The sequence below is a fragment of the Anabrus simplex genome, chromosome X (genome assembly GCF_040414725.1).
Source record: "Anabrus simplex isolate iqAnaSimp1 chromosome X, ASM4041472v1, whole genome shotgun sequence".
Taxonomy (NCBI): domain Eukaryota; kingdom Metazoa; phylum Arthropoda; class Insecta; order Orthoptera; family Tettigoniidae; genus Anabrus; species Anabrus simplex.
The window spans coordinates 184,395,265-184,416,278 of record NC_090279.1 but is presented as its reverse complement, the minus strand read 5'-3'; the positions used below and the strand labels follow the sequence as shown (position 1 = coordinate 184,416,278).

Below are 21,014 nucleotides of genomic sequence, written 5' to 3'. Positions count from 1 at the left end.
CAATGAAGTGAACACAGCAATTAATGTACTTGAAATCTACAAAGCAGCAAGAGAGAATCAAATAGTAGCAGAAATATGGAAGAATGCTAATGATCAGACTATTTAAAACCTACATAAATACGTCATTGATATTTGGAACACGGAGAAGCTTCCCGGGGAATGGAATACAGCGATAATCCACCTGCTGCATAAGAAATGTGATCGATCCGATCCAAATAATTATTGGTATTGGCTTGATATTACATACAAGATTTTATCCAAGATTATATACACAAGAATCCAAGAACAACTCGACCAAGAACTTGGAGAATATCAGGTAGGATTTTGACCAGGTAGAAGCTGTCCAGATCAAATCATTAGTTTAAAATGGATAATGAAGCACCAAAGAGTTCAAAGTAAGGGTCTAGCCATCACGTTTGTAGATGTAGTTCTATAGAAGCTTTTAAACTCTTCTTTCAAGGCATCAATTCCTATCTTGTTCAGACATTTACATGAACAAATGTATTCTCTAAATTCTTTGGGTTCTTTAAGATATCCCCCTGTGTGATGTAGGTTTCATTTTGAACACATTTCATCTTCCTAATTCTTCGATTCTGAAACGGAGATTTTTTTGGCCGACCTTTTCTTGGTCTCCCTTCTCCCAGAGAATCATTGTTTTGAGCTTCCAATATCTGAGATGCTGCATTCATCGGCTGAGGAGTTGAACAACGGGTCTGCCTAGCTGCATAATTAGAGATCGTAGAGCCTAAAACATCATGTTCATTAGTAGCATTACTATCATCGGAACTAACGTCTGTATGGGAATGAGAGAAGTGATGTTCGTCCAGTAATACAGGAACGGACTGCTGCTGATCATCAGACTGTGAATTTTCCTGTAAAACAGAAATACTATATTGTGGAGTAAAAATGTATTTCTTCCTAGAAAAACCTTACCCGACTCTGATCTATCTGTCTGGCAATGCTATAGGATATGATGGTGTTTCCTATAAATGAATATTTGCCCCAGTTTGTCCTCTTGAATTCCAACTTTATCTTCATATTGTGATCTTTCCTACTTTTGTAAACGCCACTCAAACTTATTTGTCTACTAATGTTATTCCACGCAATCTCTCCGCTGACAGCTCGGAACATACCACTTATCTCGTGTTAAAGCTCCGGCCAGTCTGTCCGATATAAGAATTCTTTCTCTCAGTTCTTCCCAGCCCAAACTTTGCAACATTTTTGTAACGCTACTCTTTTGTCGGAAATCACCCAGAACAAATCAAGCTGCTTTTATTTGGATTTTTTTCCAGTTCCTGAATCAGGTAATCCTGGCGAGGGTCCCATACACTGGAACCATACTCTAGTTGGGGTCTTACCAGAGATTTATATGCCCTTTCCTTTACATCCTTACTAAAACCCCTAAACACCCTCATAAGCATGTGCAGAGATCTGTACCCTTTATTTACAATCCCATTTATGTGATTACCCCAATGAAGATCTTTCCTTATATTAACCCCTAGATACTTACAATGATCCCGAAAAGGAACTTTCACCCCATCAACGCATTAATTAAAACTGAGAGGACTTTTCCTAATTGTGAAACTCACAACCTGACTTTTAACCCCGTTTATCAACATACCATTGCCTGCCGACCATCTCACAACATTTTCGAGGTCACGTTGCAGTTGCTCACAGTCTTGTAACTTATTTATTACTCTACAGAGAATAACATCATCCGCAAAAAGCCTTACCTCTGATTCCACTCCTTTACTCATATCATACATAAAGGTCCGATAATACTGTCTTAAGGAATTCCCCCCTTAATTATTACAGGGTCAGATAAAGCTTCACCTATTCTAATTCTCTGAGATCTATTTTCTAGAAATATAGCAACCCATTCAGTCACTCTTCTGTTGAGTCCAACTGCACTCATCTTTGCCAGTAGTCTCCCATGATCCACCCTATCAAATGCTTTAGACAGGTCAATCGCGATACAGACCATTTGACCTCCTGAATCAAAGAATCTTGCTGGAATCCTACAAGTTGAGCTTCAGTGGAATAAACTTTCTTAAAACTGAACTGCCTTCTATCGAACCAGTTATTAATTTCACAAACATGTCTAATATAATCAGAAAGAATGTCTTCCCAAAGCTTATGTACAATGCATGTCAAACTTACTGGCCTGTAATTTTCAGCTTTATGTCTATCACCTTTTCCTTTATACACAAGGGCTACTATAGCAACTTTCCATTCATCTGGTATAGCACATCCGACCAAACAATAATCAAATAAGTACTTCAGATATGGTACTATATCCCAACCCATTGTCTTTAGTATATCCCCAGAAATCTTATCAATTCCAGCCGCTTTTGTAGTTTTCAACTTTTGTATCAAATGTCATTGTGATCATATGTAAATTTTAATACTTCTTTAGCCTTAGTCTTCTCCTCTATCTGGACATTATCTTTGTAACCAACAATCTTTACATACTGCTGACTGAATACTTCTGCCTTTTGAAAATCTTCACATTCACACTCCCCTTGTTCATTAATTATTCCTGGAATGTCCTTCTTGGCACCTGTTTCTGCCTTAAAATACCTATACATACCCTTCCATTTTTCACTAAAATTTGTATGACTGCCAATTTATTATGCTTGCCATCATGTTATCCATAGCTGCCTTCTTTGCTAGATTCAATTTTCTAGTAAGTTCCTTCAATTTCTCCTTACTTCCACAGCCATTTCTAACTCTATTTCTTTCCAGTCTGCACCTCCTTCTTAGTCTCTTTATTTCTCTGTTATAATAAGGTGGGTCTTTACCATTCCTTACCTCCCTTACAGGTACAAACCTCAACAATTTCTTTAAACCCATCCCAGAGTCTGTTTACATATTTACTTACCGTTTTCCACCGATCATAGTTACTTTTTAGAAACTGCCTCATGCCTGCTTTATCAGCCATATGTACTGCCTAATAGTCCTACTTTTAAGACCTTCCTTTCTATCACATTTATTTTTAACTATGACAAAAACAGCTTCATGATCACTAATACCATCTATTACTTCAGTTTCTCTATAGAGCTCATCTGGTTTTATCAGCACCACATCCAGGATATTTTTCCCTCTGGTTGGATCCATCACTTTCTGAATCAACTGTACATCACATATTAACTTATTTGCCATTTGTTGGTTATGCTTCCTGTCGTTCACATTTCCTTCCCAACTGACATCTGGTAAATTCAGATCTCCCGCTACAATCACATTTCTTTCCATGCCGTTTCCTACATAGCTGATTATCTTATCAAATAATTCTGAATCCTCGTCAGTGCTACCCTTTTCCGGTCTGTACACTCCAAATATATCAAGTTGCCTATTATCTTTAGAAATGAGCCTTACAACTAGAATTTCATGTGTCTCATTTTTAACTTTTTCGTAGCTTACAAATCCTTCTTTCACCAGAATGAATACTCCCCCTCCCACCATTCCTATCCTATCTCTACGATACACACTCCAGTGCTGTGAGAAAATTTCTCAGCCATGATTCAACTCCTATTATAATATCTGGTAAATATACCAGGTGGCTCACGGACGCCGTACTTTCTATTTATAAATGTTCCGCATGCATAAGTGATGTCTGGGGTGTCTACCAACTGATTTTAACAGGGGAACTACTGCCAGCGGGCAGGTTACATCAGAATATGAAGAGATAAGAAACAGAGTCACACTCGTAGCATGTTACTGAGCGTTGCCGGTCGAATGCACCCCTTGCATTAGTAAACATCGTTTTCGACCGCATAGCTCTTGGCCGGTGTATGCTACAGCCGCACTGTATTTGCTGTCTGCATATCAGCAGTAGCTAGTGTGAACAGCAGCGGTGAATACACAGACATTATTTAAATCTGGACAATCTGGTCGGAATGCAACAGAAGCTCCAAACAGACGTATGCCTTCTACATACGTACTTTACCGAACAGTATTAGTTTTTGTTTCATACATGCAACTCTTCCATCGAGTGGAATGTCTACACTTGTATAAATAAATAAGTTATTAGATTTCCTTTTCTACACCTTTGGCGTGTCTACAAACAGTAGCGGCGATTAGGAGGTGCGGTGAGGAGGGACAGTTGCTCCCCCCTCCCCCCTCCACTTTGTGGATTACACATTACATTTTCATTCCACTTTAGCCAGCTGGAACGAGGAATTATTTTAAAAAGATGTTTGTACAAACCTTGTTATCTTATCTGCTAATTCCTTCGTTTATTTTCTTTATTTATTAACATAATATTGACGGAAATACGCACAAAATGCTGTTCGTCGCCACTAAGCCATTTGTATAGCACTACGGCAAGTATGATTAGCTGCCACCCCCGGAGGTCCGGGTTCGATTCCCGGCTCTGCCACGAAATTTGAAAAGTGGTACGAGGGCTGGAACAGGGTCCACTCAGCCTCGGGAGGTCAACTGAGTAGAGGTGGGTTCAGTTCCCACCTCAGCCATCCTAGAAGTGGTTTTCCGTGGTTTCCCACTTCTCCTTCAGGCGAATGCCGGGATGGTACTTAACTTAAGGCCACGGCCGCTTCCTTCCCCTCTTCCTTGCCTATCCCTTCCAATCCCCATCCCTCCACAAGGCCCCTGTTCAGCATAGCAGGTGAGGCGGCCTGGGCGAGGTACTGGTCATTCTCCCCAGTTGTATCCCCGACCAAGAGTCGAAGCTCCAGGACACTGCCCTTGAGGCGCTAGAGGTGGGATCCCTCGCTGAGTCCGAGGGAAAAGCCGAACCTGGAGGGTAAACAGATAATGATGATGATGATGATGATGATGATGATGATGATGATGATGAAGACTACGGCAAGTAATGGAGACTTTGCCTGTGCTGTGAGGAAGGGTAGTAGGGGTATATATTGTTTGCCGAGGTCGTGGCCACTGAGTTATAATTCACCCACTTGTCGCGCGCATTCATCAGTCTGGCAGTCTCTTTAGTGTCTGTTAGTTTCTTAGTGAGTATTCAAATACTAAATTATTTTTAATTGCATAATCATGCCGTACTTCTATGTAATTGTACCGGGCGAGGTGGCGGTGGGGTTACGGGCATGCAGCTCTGAGTTTGCACTCGGGAGATAGTAGTTTCGAATCCCACTGTCAGCAGCCCTGAAGATGGTTGTCCGTGGTTTCCCATTTTCACACCAGGCAAGTGCTGGGGCTATACCTTATTTAAGGCCACGGTCGCTTCCTTTCCACGCGTAGCCCTTTTCTGTCTCATCGTCGCCATAAATCCTATCTATGTCGGTGCGACATGAAGCCAATTGTAAAAAAAAAAAAGAATACTCAGTTGTAATCGTATTTCAACAGGAGCTAATACCAACGTTCCTAAGTTATTTCTTTGTGTTATGTTATTTATTAAGTAAGTGCCCCGTAGTATCTTTGTGAGACCTGGTGAAAATGTTATTATACAGCATTGAATCAAAATCTAAAAAAAAAAACTATTATTACGAATAGGCCTAATCCACAGGGCTGATTAATTACATATAAAAAAGCACAATACAAATGAAATAATTTAGTCCGGTGAATGTTCGTTCGTAATCTGTTTACCCTCCAGGGTCGGTTTATCCCTCGGACTCAGCAAGGGATCCTACCTCTACCGCCTCAAGGGGAGTGTGTTGGAGATGCAGACTTCGGGTCAGGGATACAACTGGGGATAATGACCAGTACCTCACCCAGGCGGCCTCGCCAGTTATGCTGAACATGGACCTTGTAGAGGGATGGGAAGTTTGGATGGGACAGGAAAGGAAGAGGGAAGGAAGCGGCCGTAGCCTTAAGTTAGGTACCATCCCGGCATTTACCTGGAGGAGAAGTGGGAAACCATGGAAAACCACTTCCAGGATGGCTGAGGTGGGAATCGAACCCACCTCTACTCAGCTGACCTCCCGAGGCTGAGTGGACCCCGTTCCAGCCCTCATACCACTTTTCAAATTTCGTGGCAATGCCGGGAATCGAACCCGGATCTCCGGGGGTGGCAGCTCATCACGCTAACCACTACACCACAGAGGCGGACCCGGTGAATGTAAAGTTGGCATTCTCTCGCGTTGAAATTACAATTACAATTATATAGGCCTATATCTGTTTTTACAATTGACTTTATGTCGCACCGACACAGATAGAACTTACGGGAAGGAAGCAACCGTGGCCTTAATTAAGGTACAGCCTCAGCGTTTGCCTGGTATGAAAATGGGATACCACGGAAAACCATCTTCAGTGTTGTCGACAATGGGATTCGAAACCACTATCTCCCGAGTGCAAGATCACAACTGCGCGCCAGTAACCCCACGGCCAGATCGCCCTGTACAATTACATAGATGTACGGCATGATTATGCAATTAATAATCATTTAGTATTTCAATACACACCAAGAAACTAACAGACAATAAAGAGACTGCCAGACTGACGAAAGAGCGCGGCAAGCGGGTGAATTATAACTCAGTGGCCACGACCTCGGCAAAATATTTGTACCGAGCTCGATAGGTGAAGTTGCTTAAGTGCGGTCAGTATCCAGTATTCGGGAGATAGTAGGTTCGAACCCCACTGTTGGCAGCCCTGAAAATGGTTTTCCGTGGTTTTCCATTTTCCCACCAGGCAAATGCTGGGGCTGTACCTTCGGCCACGGCCGCTTCCTGCCCACTCCTAGCCCTTTCCCGTCCCATCGTCGCCATAAGACCTATCTGTGTCGGTGCGACGTAAAGCAAAAAAAAAGAATATATTTGTACCCTTACTACCCTTCCTCACAGCACATGCAACGTCTCCACTACTTCCCGTAGCGCTATACAATAAAGGAAAGATTTAGCATATAAGACAACAAGGCTTGTACAAATAGCCTTTTTAAAATAATCCCTAGTTCCAGCCGGCTAAAATGGAATAAATGTCATATTTACTCTACAAAGTGCGGGTGGGAGGGACTGTCCCTCCTCACCCCACCCCTAAACGTCGCTACTGTTTGTAGACACGCCGAAGATGCAGTAAATGAAAACTAATAAATTAATTTATACACGTGTAGACATTCAACTCGATAAAAGAGATGATTGCATGGAAAAAAAAAACGAATACTGTTCGGCGAAATATGTGTATAGAAGGCGTACGTCTGTTTGGAGCTTCTGTTGCATTCCGACCAGGTTGTCCAGATTAAAATTGTCTATGTATTCACCGCTGCTGATCACACTAGCCACTGCTGATATGCAGACAGCAAATACAGTGCGGCTGTAGCCTACACCAGCCTAGAGCTATGCGGTCGAAAACGATGTTTACTAATGCACGGGGTGCATTCGCCCGCAACACTGAGTAACATGCTGCGAGTGTGACTCTGTTTCTTATCTATTCATATTCTGACGTAACATGCCCGCTGGCAGTAGTTCCCCTGTTAAAATCAGTTGGTAGACACCCCACACATCACTTATGCATGCAGGACATTTATAAGTAGAAAGTACGGCGTCCGTGAGCCACCTGGTATATATTTATTAAATTACTCAATTCTATTCCTTTCTTTACAATACTTCTACAGTTCAACACTAACAATTTTATGTCATCCCTACTTGATTTCCAGCTCCCTGTTCCCTTATCACTAGTGATGGGCAATCTGAAACTAGATCTCGAGATTTCTCGGGATTTCTCGAGACTAGCGCAGGCACTATTTCTCGCGAGAAATTTCGAGAGATCTCGAGACCGTTGTCCGCTCATTGTGCGGCGAGCAGCGTCGTAGGCCTACAGGTAGTCGGAGCTGGTTTGTACCGAGTATGTGAATAGCCAACCACGGGCCTTCTCCATTTCGTAAATTCGTGCCAACAAGAGACTAGGACGTTCATGGTATGTAACGGCCAGGAATTGGAAAGAGTTGGAGAAAAGGAGAAGTTATTACAGATCATCCATACAAGGAGGAGGAACTGGCTTGGGCACTGGCTGTGAAAAGAGTGTTTGCTGGTGGAAGCTCTAGAAGGATCAGTAAATGGGTAACAAATGGTGGACGGTGTCGGAAAATTACACAAGAACTAAAAGGACGACTGCAGGCAGGACTGCATGGAGAGTGGCTGTGTGAAGATCTGCCTAAGGGCACTACGCGTTAATGGGCCGATTGCAGAAACGGTATTTAGACGATGTCTACGGTTAAACAGTGCCTAAGCATGGCTGCCGCATTGCAGAGATGTTATTTATCACTTAGACACTGTCTAAAACCGATGTTCAACCGGTTATGTTTAAACTCTGCCGAGAGCACTGTTTAACCTCAAATGAGAGGAGTGAATCACAATCAGAGGTTATGTACCATGAAACATGTAATTTGTATTTTCATGTTGAGACGATTCCGGGCAGAAAGGTTAGTCCGACGGCCTCTCTGTGGGTCGCCCGCTGCTAAATCGCAGCAATTCGTTTGACATGCACGGGGAGATAAACTTAAAATAAGGTTTTGCTTTATGAGAGACTTGTTTCTTGAGACTGACGAAGTGACAGTCCGGGAACTGTCAACTTGAATACAATTCTTCGCAACCAATATATTTTATTATGTACATGGGGTAATTTCCATGGAATTATAGGTCATTTCGACTACATACATATCAGAATTACGTGTCCCGATCGTCTGAGGGCTGTCACACACATCAACCGGAAGGGATTCACTTATATTTACTGCCAAGTAAACACACATAATGGTGAAAACTAAACAGTAGGTTGTATGGGATTTTCAAATATATAATCGTAAAAGTTTTCAGCAACTATCAGATAGGAAAAGGCTAGTAGTGGTGATTATCGTTCAAAGAGGACTGGGGAAGAAGAGCTGTGGTCATAATAACAGCCCTAGTATTTGCTTGGTGTAAAAATAGGGAAACTACGGAAAACAATCTTCATGGCTGCCGATGATGCGTTTCGAACCTACGATCTCCAGAATGCAACCTACATCTATATGGCCCGTACGACACACTCAGTTACACTTTACTATTGTGTCATCTTCCCTTCGTCGAAGCTACCGTAGTTATGAGCAGATTACACTCACTGTAACAACGCTATAATGAAAGCTACACTTTCTCGTACGGTAGCGTGTCGCTTTAGTGTCGATAATATTATGAGATTATAATTTCCACTGAAAGCGATACCCTTTTCTGTGGGCAAGTCATGCTCACCCATATTTGAGTAATGTGTAGGAAGACAAACAGCTAACTGGCATTCGGTGCGCACACCGACGAATTTCATTGGTCGCGACAAGCAAAGAGTTGCATGAAAGATACTTCTGTCTCCATTTTCAAACCAAAATTGAAACTTTAAGGGATGTCTAGATAAACATCAACTGAACATTGTTTATGCAATGGAAGATTGTGAACGATTTAGACGTTGTTTAGGTAAACGATGTCTAAGGCTTAAAACTAGTCATCGTTTCTGCAATCGGCCAAAATATGTATATCTTAATGTAGCAGGTTATAAGTGACGCCTAAAAACAAGTAGGATTCTTTCGAACTACACAATGTTAACGATAAGAAAAGTTATAGCAAAAACTACTATCTGCATCTGATGAGAAGTCGCGGCAGCTTTTATGTATGAAATGAGTAACAGAGACTACACTAAGCTGATCACTCCATGTTAAGAAAACAGTAAGCCAGGATTGCCATATCGAACAGCTCTGATCAACAGCATCACGGAAAAATGGCGGCACTTAGATTTCAATAATAATCATTAAATTTATGTCGTAATGGCCCACCTTTTTAACCCTAGAATCATAAACTTTAGTCTCCCAGACTACGCACCCCTGTAGTTTCCGCAGGAATTTCCAGACGCTAATGAACTTTGCTTTCCCCCTCCATCTAATCTTCCCCAGCTATCAACAATAAGTGCTGACCTTGATTTCAAGCATAAAGGTCCAGTTGTTTGTTCACTGCGACATGACCGTCAGGTGGTGGTGGTGATTATTGTTTTAAGAGGAAGTACAACTAGGCAACCATCCTCTATATAACACTAATCAGAGTGAATATATGGAAGGGGTCCGACACTTCGAAAAATGAAGATATCGGCCAAAGGAAAACAAGGGCCACGAAGGGCATGAAAATGAAAGACTCCCTAGCCCTCGCAAACCTAATAGCGTCGGGGTCTGAAAAGAACAAGAGTTGACCAAGAGAGGTCGGATAGGATAGATGAAAGTGAGGAGCCTGGCACAAGCAAGTGGAAGAAATGCCAGGACTCAGCTAAGGGCCCCGTGGTCGCCGACCCACGCTCCAAAGTTCAGAGCCCCTGGGGCCCCTTTTAGTCGGCTCTTACGACAGGCAGGGGATACCGTGGGTGTTATTCTACCGCCCCCACCCACAGGGGGACGACATGACCGTCATCTGAGAGACGAAAGTTTATGATTTGTGAAAGTATTCGTGATTTGTACATAGCTGTAAATAGTGTGAATATTTGGTTTATTACAGTAATGTTTTTTGTACGTAATACGTAAGCTTAATAGGATACTGAAATTGAAAATCTAGCGCACGATGATGAATTGATAGCGGCAGTTCTTTCTTAATTAGACAGAGAACCACTAGTGGTAATGTATTTCGTGAATGAATTTACCCGGGCAATACATGGATCAAACAGAAATATTATGACCGACAGTTGGTTCACCTCAATTCGTCTGGCTGATTATCTGCATTGCGACAATAACCTGACAATCATTGGAACAATGAGAAAAGACAAGCCACAGATACCGCCAGAGATGAAAACAGTCAAAGTAAGAAATCTTGTGTCCTCCATGTTTTGTTATAATGGTATAAAAGCAATGGAATCCTATAAAGGAAAATCAAACAAGAATGTAATCCTCCTTTCTACATGCCATGAAGTAGGAACAATAGCGGCCAGTGGGAAACCAGATATGACGGAAGACTACAATGGGACTAAAGGTGCCGTGGACACTTTCGATGAAATGTCAACACTGATGTCCTCTTCAAGAAAAACGAGAAGATGGCCAATGTGTATCTTTTATTGTATGATTAATACATCACTTGTCAATGGATACATTATTTATGTGCATAAGATGGTTGAAAAAGGCCAAAAGCCACTTTCAAGGCGAGAGTTTGCAAAGGATATATCCAAAATGCAAATGGCTCCAAAGCTGCAAGAGAGAATTCAGACACCAACTTTGAGGCGCAGCCTGAAGAGGACCATTGCTGAAATTCTTGGAAAAGATGGCATTCCTGAAGAGCCTCAATCAGGTACTGCTGAAGGAAGAATAATTTGTGTGTTTTGTCCATAAAATAAATGAAGAATGACCCGATTCTTTTGTGAGACATGGCGAAGGCACTTGTCTTGATCACCAGGCAAAACAGTGCATTGAATGTGCCTATTGAAGGAAAACTGACCAGAGTGTATTGTCATCACTACGTGTGGTAGTTTTAAGTATAATATTCTGTATTTTGTGTAAAATGTTAGGTTTATGCATATTAAAGTGCTTTTCTTTTTGGTAGTCTGACAGACGAAAGTTTATGATTCGTGTTACACTGGAGGGACTTTATGATTCTAGGGTTATTACTGTAATATACAATATTATTGAATTACATTACTAAAATAGGGACTAATTTTGGCCTTGGTGTACCAACACACAATTGACATTAAAATCTGGGATGAACTATGTGTAAAATTTGAAAAAAAATTAGGCTCTAAATTGTTAGCATATGGAGTATGCACATCATCCAGACTCTTTCTTGCATTAATATTAATAGAATTGTTAGTTCCATCACTGCTAATCATTACAATTTCAATTGCAAAACGGGAACGGGTAAATGTTGGTTCTGTAGTCCGATCGTCAATCACCAAATCTATACTTGAGTGGTGTTAGCAGTATGCAAGCTACTGGACGCCACTGTAAATAACCATCAGCTGACACAGAACTGCTAGATGGCGTTTCCACATCAACCAACGTAAATAAAATGTATCCGTAGTGCCTGTTAAAATCATGCTGAAATGCTGTTGGACATTGCCAGGATGGTACATGAAGATATGGTTAAAACTGACACTTTCTTAATTTGTGGCTGGTATAAATTCTCAATTCATTGCGGTGTCCATGATGTTAACCTCTCGTTACGGGATGTGGTGCATGGCCTCATCAATAAAGTAAATGAATCACTGTATTAATGTTAAAGAAAGAAATTGAGCATGGTGCAGGTGGTGGTGATTATTGTTTAAAGATGAAGTACAACTAGGCAACCATCCTCTATATAACACTAATCAGAGAGGAAAAAAATGGAAGGGGTGCGACACTTCAAAATAGGGAGATATCAGCCAAAGGAAGACAAGGGCCACGAAGGGCATGCAAATGAAAGACTCCCTAGCCTCCATACGTAATACCGTCGGGGTAAGAAAAGAACAAGAGTTGACCAAGAGGGGTCGGATAGGATAGATGAAAGTGAGGAGCATGGCACAAGTAAGTGGAAGCAATGCCACGACTCAGCTAAGGGCCCCATGGTTGTGAACCCACGCTCCGAAGTTCAGAGCCTCTGGGGCCCCTTTTAGTCGCCTCTTACGACAGGCGTGGGATACCGTGGGTGTTATTCTACTGCCTCCACCCACAGGGGGGTGAAAGTGAGGAACCTGGCACAAACAATTGGAAACAATGCCAGGACTCAGCTAAGGGCCCTGTGGTCACCAAACCATGAAATGAAATGTCGTATGGCTTTTAGTGCCGGGATATCCCAGACGGGTTCGGCTCGCCAGGTGCAGGTCTTTCTATTTGACACCCGTAGGTGACCTGCGCGTCGTGATGAGGATGAAATGATGATGAAGACAGCACATACACCCAGCCCCCATGCCATTGGAATTAACCAATTAAGGTTAAAATCCCCGACCCGGCCGGTAATCGAACCCGGGACCCTCTGAACCGAAGGCCAGTACGCTGACTGTTCAGCCAACGAGTCGGACACCAAACCATGTTCCCAAGTTAAAAACCAATGGAGCCCCTTTTAGTCATCTCGTAGAACAGAAGGAAATTGAAGGAAGTCAACAAAGTGATGGATGTTCCCGCCATTGAACTTCCTCCCTGCGAATGTATTTCTTAAATAGAAAATCTTCAGTAGTTATTTTAATAATGCACAGGCAAAAAATGCCTCATCATTTTTTCTCTCTTTCCTAATACAACATGAAGTAAACCCCATGGCACTACAGCCCTTGAAGGGCCTTGGTCTACCAAGCGACCGCTGCTCAGCCCGAAGGCCTGCAGATTACGAGGTGTCGTGTGGTCAGCACGACGAATCCTCTCGGCCGTTATTCTTGGCTTTATAGACTGGGGCCGCTATCTCACCGTCATATAGCTACTCAATTCTAATTATGTAGGCTGAGTGGACCTCGAACCAACCCTCAGGTCCAGGTAAAAATCCCTGACCTGGCCAGGAATCGAACCCGGGGCCTCAGGCACGCTACCCCTCCACCACGGGGCCGGCATACAACATGAAGTACATTATAATATTCCTTAATCATGAGGAATTATGGGTGTGTATGAGGGGGTCTGTTCAATCCTTGTAGGTCCGTAGAAGCAATACTCTTTTCTTAATGTGGAATGATCTACACAAATATTAGTCCTGATAGACTCTGAAACAGATGCATGTTCATTATTAAACTGCCCATTATGCAGTACTTACAGCAATTGTGAAACTAAAGCACAATTGACCTACCATTTTGAAACATCATTAATAGCGCCACAGTTTGAGTCACCATGGTGGAACAGATGTTTATTTTCAGGCCTTGAGATGTAAAATTGATGCTTGTGCAGCAGCCATGCTTACGCTTCTCCCCCCATCCACGCGAGTTCTCATCAGACGACCATAGTATAACAATATATAAAATACAGTGGATATGTACATACCAGTGCTAACTGAATGGGAGCACAAAATATGTTGCTCATAGCAGGTACCGAACTGTGGTGATCAGTAACCCAGTACCGTAGGGAAGTATCTGAGACCATGATGGTGGTGGTGGTGAGTATTGTTTTAAGAGGAAGTATAACTAGGCAACCATCCTCTATATAACACTAATCAGAGAGAAAAAATGGAAGGGGTCCGACACTTCGAAACATGAAGATATCGGCTAAAGAAAACAAGGGCCCCGAAGGGCGTGAAAATGAAAGACTCCCTAACTCTCGCAAACCTAATAGCGTCGGGGTCGGAAAAGAACAAGAGTTGACCAAGGGAGTTCAGATAGGATAGATAGACGAAAGTGAGGAGCCTGGCACAAGTGGAAGCAATGCCAGGACTCAGCTGAGGGCCCCGTGGTCGCCAACACACGCTCCAAAGTTCAGAGCCCCTGGGGCTTGTTTTCATCTCTCAAAGAAGAAGGTTATAAGAGATGTAACCCTGGAGCATAGATGAAAGTGTAATAGGCTATCTACGTTAGAGCATCAGTAAAGGAGGCCTATTCTGTGTCGAGTGGTGGTGGTAATTATTGTTTAAAGAGGAAGTACAACTGGGCAACCATCCTCTATTTGGTGCTAAGCCATGCTGGCTACCATTATAATTATTTCTATTAACAGTGTTTGAATAATGTTGCATTGTTTAGTCTATATATAAAATAAGAGTTTTGTTTGTACATTGCTCAGAATTTAAAGAGAATGGTATATCTGTATCATTCGTGTCCATAGTAACAAGGAAATGCATTTTTTTATTTTTCCTTCATTTCTGTCTGTCTGTATGTATCTATGTATGTATTGAACCCATGACCTTTGTGCCCTAAGAATATTTAATAAGAAGTTCGATTCTTGATAGCATGGAATTGACACGTGGCAAGGGGGTGATTACCTTCGGTCCCACGCTCTGGGATACGTGACGTCAGTCGCACGTGTCAACGGCGGAAGAATCTTAAGTCATTTTTGTGAACTATTTCAAAGTGCGTGTATATCGCGTGCCCAAGCCAAGTCAAAAACATAGTGCCTATCAAATGAGGTCATTTATCCCACAAATCGAACACGTATAAATTTTAAATGTCCATGAACACTACCGCCGGAAATGTAGCGAGTATGTTGTCACCTTCAAAACTCTTGTAATTACAGTTTAGTTAAGTCAGAAAATTTATTGAAATTTTCTTGGCGGCAAAGGGAGATGCCCGAAGAGAGGGGGTAACTGCTATAAATATGGAGGGATACCATGACGAAGTCTCCTTCTCCTGCATTTTGTGTTACGAAGCTGATGAAAGAGGGTTGAGCTGCTCTGTGAAATCAAACAACAAAAGTAGACTAAGTTCAACCGCAGATTTTAGCCATTGTGGCTGGGGTCTTGACTCCATGTGGAGATAGTTTTCTTGAGTGGAAATAATTGTACCAGATAGGACGGTCAAAGTACCGAATAAAATTTTATGTGATAAAGAAAGTAATTTGTGTGCGGAAATAAATACCGTCTACCATGTGCGCTCAACAAAAACAAGTGAAGAGCATTTCTTTTTTTTTTATGCTTTATTTCCAGGAAACCTGAAGAAATATAATGATCTGTAAAGCCAGAAATGTAAAAATGGCTAAATAAAAATGCCAGGGTCGCTGGTGAGTCCAATGATGACCGATGGCGTAACATAAGGTATGTGACTTACCATCTTACTACCTATCATATCTTGTTTCATGATCTCTAAATGTGTATTTGAATGGGGTATATATGACGCAGTTGGTCCCCTATTAAGTTTTTGTAATACGACCAGAAAAGAGTCATTTGTTTTATTTTCCACTTGGATAAATTATGAAGTCTTGCGAGTGCTGTATGATGTTGTAAAAAGTTATTGAATAGGGTTTCGAAGTGATATCACGTCCAATGTAGATCGTCATTTCCGTGTGTTATTGACTATATTTTGTGTTGTCAAATTAAGATGTTCATTCGACGTAAAATTTTTCTGTCTAAAATTTTGACGTAAATAATATAAGAAATCCATAGTTACCCATTTTCAATCGAGTGGAAGCGCGCTGTCGAGTGAGAGTATAGTGTGATGAATTTGGTCACGGAGTGAAACATTTTTCTAGGCCCATTTTAAACTGTGTCTGACTGGCAATAAAAAGATCTAGTAGAATTTTTCAGTCATTTTCGTGAAAATCCAGTTATAAAAATACGATATCATTTTATGCGAAGTTATTCATTATTAATGCACTGTGCGTATTAGACGTCGTGGATTCTAGTAAGGATTTTATTCCAGTTCCTTCGGTCGGTGATAGTCGTGAGTTGGGAAACAGAGGTTAGTTTTTGATGACAAAGTTTATACAAGGAGTAATTTTAATACCACCTATTCAATACAAATTTATTTCACTATAGTGTGGTTAAATACACATGGAAATTATCAGAAATTTGAAGTACATGTTTCGCCCACTATTTATTGGGCATCATCAGCTTCAATCAATCTTAAAACACTCATGGTCTAAGGAGTCATAATAACTTATGTAAAAAATTTGATGAATATTTACAAGTGTTAATACTGTGGATGTAAATTGTTTACAGTAAAAAATATTAAAACAGAACTTATACTAAAATCACTTTGAAAAAATGATGTGTTCATCTAAAAGTAATAGTCATATATTGTTTTTAAAAAATAGTCCATGTCTGACACTGTCTTCTTGATGAGAAGTTTAAGCAATATATATTACACTAGGAAACAGAATATTAAAAATGAGGCGTCAACAGGATAAGAACAAAACGGTTAAAAGATGCAGTAAAAGTTCATATTTGAGGCCAATATTTAAAATAAGAATGAAAAGATGTAGTTGCATTGAAAGCAGTCTAGTTTATGATGTCTTGGAAAATTGGATTAAAATAGTGGTATGTCGTGAAGTGCTGAAAAACATTGAAGAGTTTAGGCATAGATATCAAGGATAATTAAATAAAAAACCACCTATTCAATACTTTCCACGTTTAATGTGGTTATTATCTACATGATTTTATGTAGACTCATTTGGACAGGTACATGTTTCACCCATTATTTTGGGCATCTTCAGCCTGTAAACAACCTTTAGGTCAAGGTTTGGGACCTTTTTAACTAATATAAACATACTAATATATACACTATATACAACATATACTTTATATACAAAATATACAAACATAAGTCAATACAGTAAAGTTTTTTGGTCCTAATCTATTTAATATGGTAAATGTCCAAAACTAAAATGGATCTTCTTTTCGGTGAAGAGGATTGCAAATCGGGGTTTATGTGACCCCTATATCATATTAAGTACTTGACGTATCGTGTCTGGTGACAGGATGTGTCGTCAACAATAAGTGGAGATTTGAACTGATTGTAGGTTGGTCAAGATTGAAAAATATAAATTTAAATTGAATGTGTTTTAACTTGGCAGTTCTGGTTAACTCAAAATGTTCAAAACTAAAAATAAAATGAAACGGATCTTCTTTTTTCTTGAGAAGGGGTGATATTAAAACTGGAGCTTGTTTGACCCACGATTTTCATTTTCATGTTCCTGACGTAACTAATATTTAAAATTAGTTGTCGTGTACAAGTGGAGATTCAAAAGCCGATTGTTGTAGGTAGACTGGTCAAAAACGTTGTGAATGAAACTGTTAGCGTCTTGACTTTGGGTCTCATGTAACGTCAAGGAATTGACAAGAGTACAATATTTAGCTGTTTCATAGTTTTAGGCTGCTGCTTAATTGGGAAGAGACATCCTAGACACTTGACAGATCCATCTAGTATTAACTGAACAAATATTCTTAAGATCCCTCCCAAAGACCAAGCAACACATCAGCGGGAACAATTTTCACACAAGACTGTATCAAGTGTCTAGGATGTCTCTTCCCAATTAAGCAGCAGCCTAAAACTATGAAACAGCTAAATATTGTACTCTTGTCAATTCCTTGACGTTACATGAGACCCAAAGTCAAGACGCTAACAGTTTCATTCACAACGTTTTTGACCAGTCTACCTACAACAATCGGCTTTTGAATCTCCACTTGTACACGACAACTAATTTTAAATATTAGTTACGTCAGGAACATGAAAATGAAAATCGTGGGTTAAACAAGCTCCAGTTTTAATATCACCCCTTCTCAAGAAAAAAGAAGATCCGTTTCATTTTATTTTTAGTTTTGAACATTTTGAGTTAACCAGAACTGCCAAGTTAAAACACATTCAATTTAAATTTATATTTTTCAATCTTGACCAACCTACAATCAGTTCAAATCTCCACTTATTGTTGACGACACATCCTGTCACCAGACACGATACGTCAAGTACTTAATATGATATAGGGGTCACATAAACCCCGATTTGCAATCCTCTTCACCGAAAAGAAGATCCATTTTAGTTTTGGACATTTACCATATTAAATAGATTAGGACCAAAAAACTTTACTGTATTGACTTATGTTTGTATATTTTGTATATAAAGTATATGTTGTATATAGTGTATATATTAGTATGTTTATATTAGTTAAAAAGGTCCCAAACCTTGACCTAAAGGTTGTTTACAGGCTGAAGATGCCCAAAATAATGGGTGAAACATGTACCTGTCCAAATGAGTCTACATAAAATCATGTAGATAATAACCACATTAAACGTGGAAAGTATTGAATAGGTGGTTTTTTATTTAATTATCCTTGATATCTATGCCTAACGTCATCTTCAATACGGAACAATAATGAGAGTTGTTACTTGTAATTGAAGAGTTTGCCGTAAAACGCTGCTAAAATATCAAATAAAAGAAGGTAGGCTGGACGACAAATTCGTTTAACAGAAAATGCCTCTTGTAGACGTGGATGTCTGTAGTAGACAATGTTGTCAATCTGGAATGAAAGGGAAGGCTAACTTGACGACGGGAAATAAGCCGAGAATATATCACTGAAAACGATAAGTAGCCACATTAAAGGATTCATTTTTATAGTTTGAGCAGGCTTATTGGTGAAACGTGAATGTAAATGTTTTTCTCTCGTACATTTTTTATGTTTTCCATAAGACTAAGATGTTTGCTTCCTGAGTAACGTCTTTGTTTTGGTTGGCTGACACCTTCATACGATACAAAAATCAGGTAGTACTATGTTACGCTTTTGTGTAATAATGTAATAAAATTCAGGAAGAAGACTCAGTTCACTGCCAGGGTCCATGTTAAAAATTGGTAGTGCTGAAAGTGTTAAGAGTCGAAACTAGTCCCAGTATTAATAAACTATAGTAACATGAAATTAAAGTTATTGAATAGGTGGACCGTCCTCACCATTGGTAGTGATCAACTGTCGATACGGATCCATAATGAAACTTATTACTGCCCATCTCTCTCTCTCTCTCTCTCTCTCTCTCTCTCTGTGTGTGTGTGCGTGCGCGCGCGCATGCGTGTGTGAGAGAGAGAGAGACACACGTACACCAGATCACTGTGCATGCATTGCCATCTTCAGTTCAGTATGCGGAACCACTGCAGTGAAACTCGCAGTTTATAATCACTGTAACAAACTCTGAAATTTCAGAAATGTGGCTGTGATTAAACTCTCCAGGATACTTTAATAATAGCTGTACATGAAAAAAAAAAGGACAATAATACTGTGTGCTCTAAGTTCCAGAGTACAGTATTTACTAGCATCCAAATCTCACTTTTGGTGTTTGGGCCATTTCTGGGAGAAAATAAGTAGGGTCTCCTCTTAAATCAATGACAGTGAAAATGTATAATACTTACTTTTACCACCTTTTTTGAAGAGTTTAGCAGAACATACATTCTTATAACATGCTTTACTTGGTTCAAGTTCCATGTTGAAGGGTACGTTACAACGTGGTTCTTCATCTCCACTGCATACAACACAGTTTATAGCATCGCCTGGAAAAACACAGAGACGTAGTAGTAGTAGTAGTAGTAGTAGTAGTAGTAGTAACAGTAGTAGTAGGTTTTTCTTCTATTTTGCTTAACGTTGCACTGACACAGATATGTCTTATGGCGACGATGGGATCGGAAATGTCTAGGAAGTGGAAGGAAGCGGGAGTGGCCTTAATTAAAGTACAGCCCCAGCATTTGCCTGGTGTGAAAATGGAAAACCATCTTCAGGGTTGCCGACAGTGGGGCTCGAACCCACTATTTCCGGATTACTGGATACTGGCCACACTTAAGCGAATGCAGCTATCGACCTCAGTAGTAGTAGTAGTAGTAGTAGTAGTAGTAGTAGTAGTAGTAGTAGTAGTAGTAGTAGCAGCAGCAGCAGCAGCATAAAAAGCTTAACCTCTTCAGATGGTGGTGGTGGTGATTATTGTTTTAAGAGGCAGTACAACTGGGTAACCTCTATTAACACTAATCAGAGGAAAAAAATGGGAGGTGACCAATACTTCGAAGACCAAAGGTATCGGCCATAGAAAGACCAGCACCACGAAGGGCATGAAAATGAAAGGCCCTGGGATTCGCAAACCTAATACCGTCAGGGTTGGAAAAGAACAAGATATGACGAAGGAAGATTAGATAGGGTAGATGAAAGTGAGGAACCTGGCACAATGATTAGACCCAGTACCAGGACTCAGCTAAGGGCCCTGTGGTCACCAAAATATGCTCACAAATTAAAAGCACCTGGAGCACCTTTTAGTCATCTTTTAGATTAGGCAGGGGATACCATGGATCTTATTCTACTGCCCCAACCCACAGGGGATTTGGCTAGAAGATGGTGAGGGTCGGTGAAATGAGACAATCATGTAGGTGGTGGTGATTATTAATTTTTTTTTCTAGTTGCTTTATGTCGCACCGACAGAGATAGGTCTTATGGCGACGATGGGACAGGAAAGGCCTAGGAGTCGGAAGGAAGCGGCCGTGGTCTTAAGGTACAGCCCTAGCATCTGCCTGGTGTGAAAATGGGAAACCACGGAAAACTATCTTCAGGGCTGCCGACAGTGGGATTCGAACCCAATATCTCCCGGATGCAAGCTCACAGCCGCGTGCCCCTCACCGCATGGCCAACTCACCCGGTGATTATTGTTTTAAGAGGAAGTGAAATTAGGCAACCATCCTCTATATAACACTAATCAGAGAGAAAACATTAAAGAGATCTGACACTTCAAAAAACGAAGGTATCAGTATCAGCTAAAGAAAGACAAGGGCCACGAAGGGCATGA

The 21,014-nt window shown here is 40.8% G+C and overlaps 1 protein-coding gene across 1 annotated transcript in view; it reads right to left on the bottom strand.

Moving 5' to 3' along the window:
- LOC136885918 (uncharacterized) overlaps positions 1–19,736 on the bottom strand; it is a 187,784-nt gene extending 168,048 nt beyond the window's left edge. The window contains exon 1 of the mRNA XM_068230552.1: positions 19,603–19,736. Coding sequence (XP_068086653.1) covers positions 19,603–19,675 — 73 coding nt within the window. The 5' untranslated portion in view covers positions 19,676–19,736. The remainder of the gene's footprint in view (positions 1–19,602) is intronic.
- Positions 19,737–21,014: the final 1,278 nt, after the last annotated feature.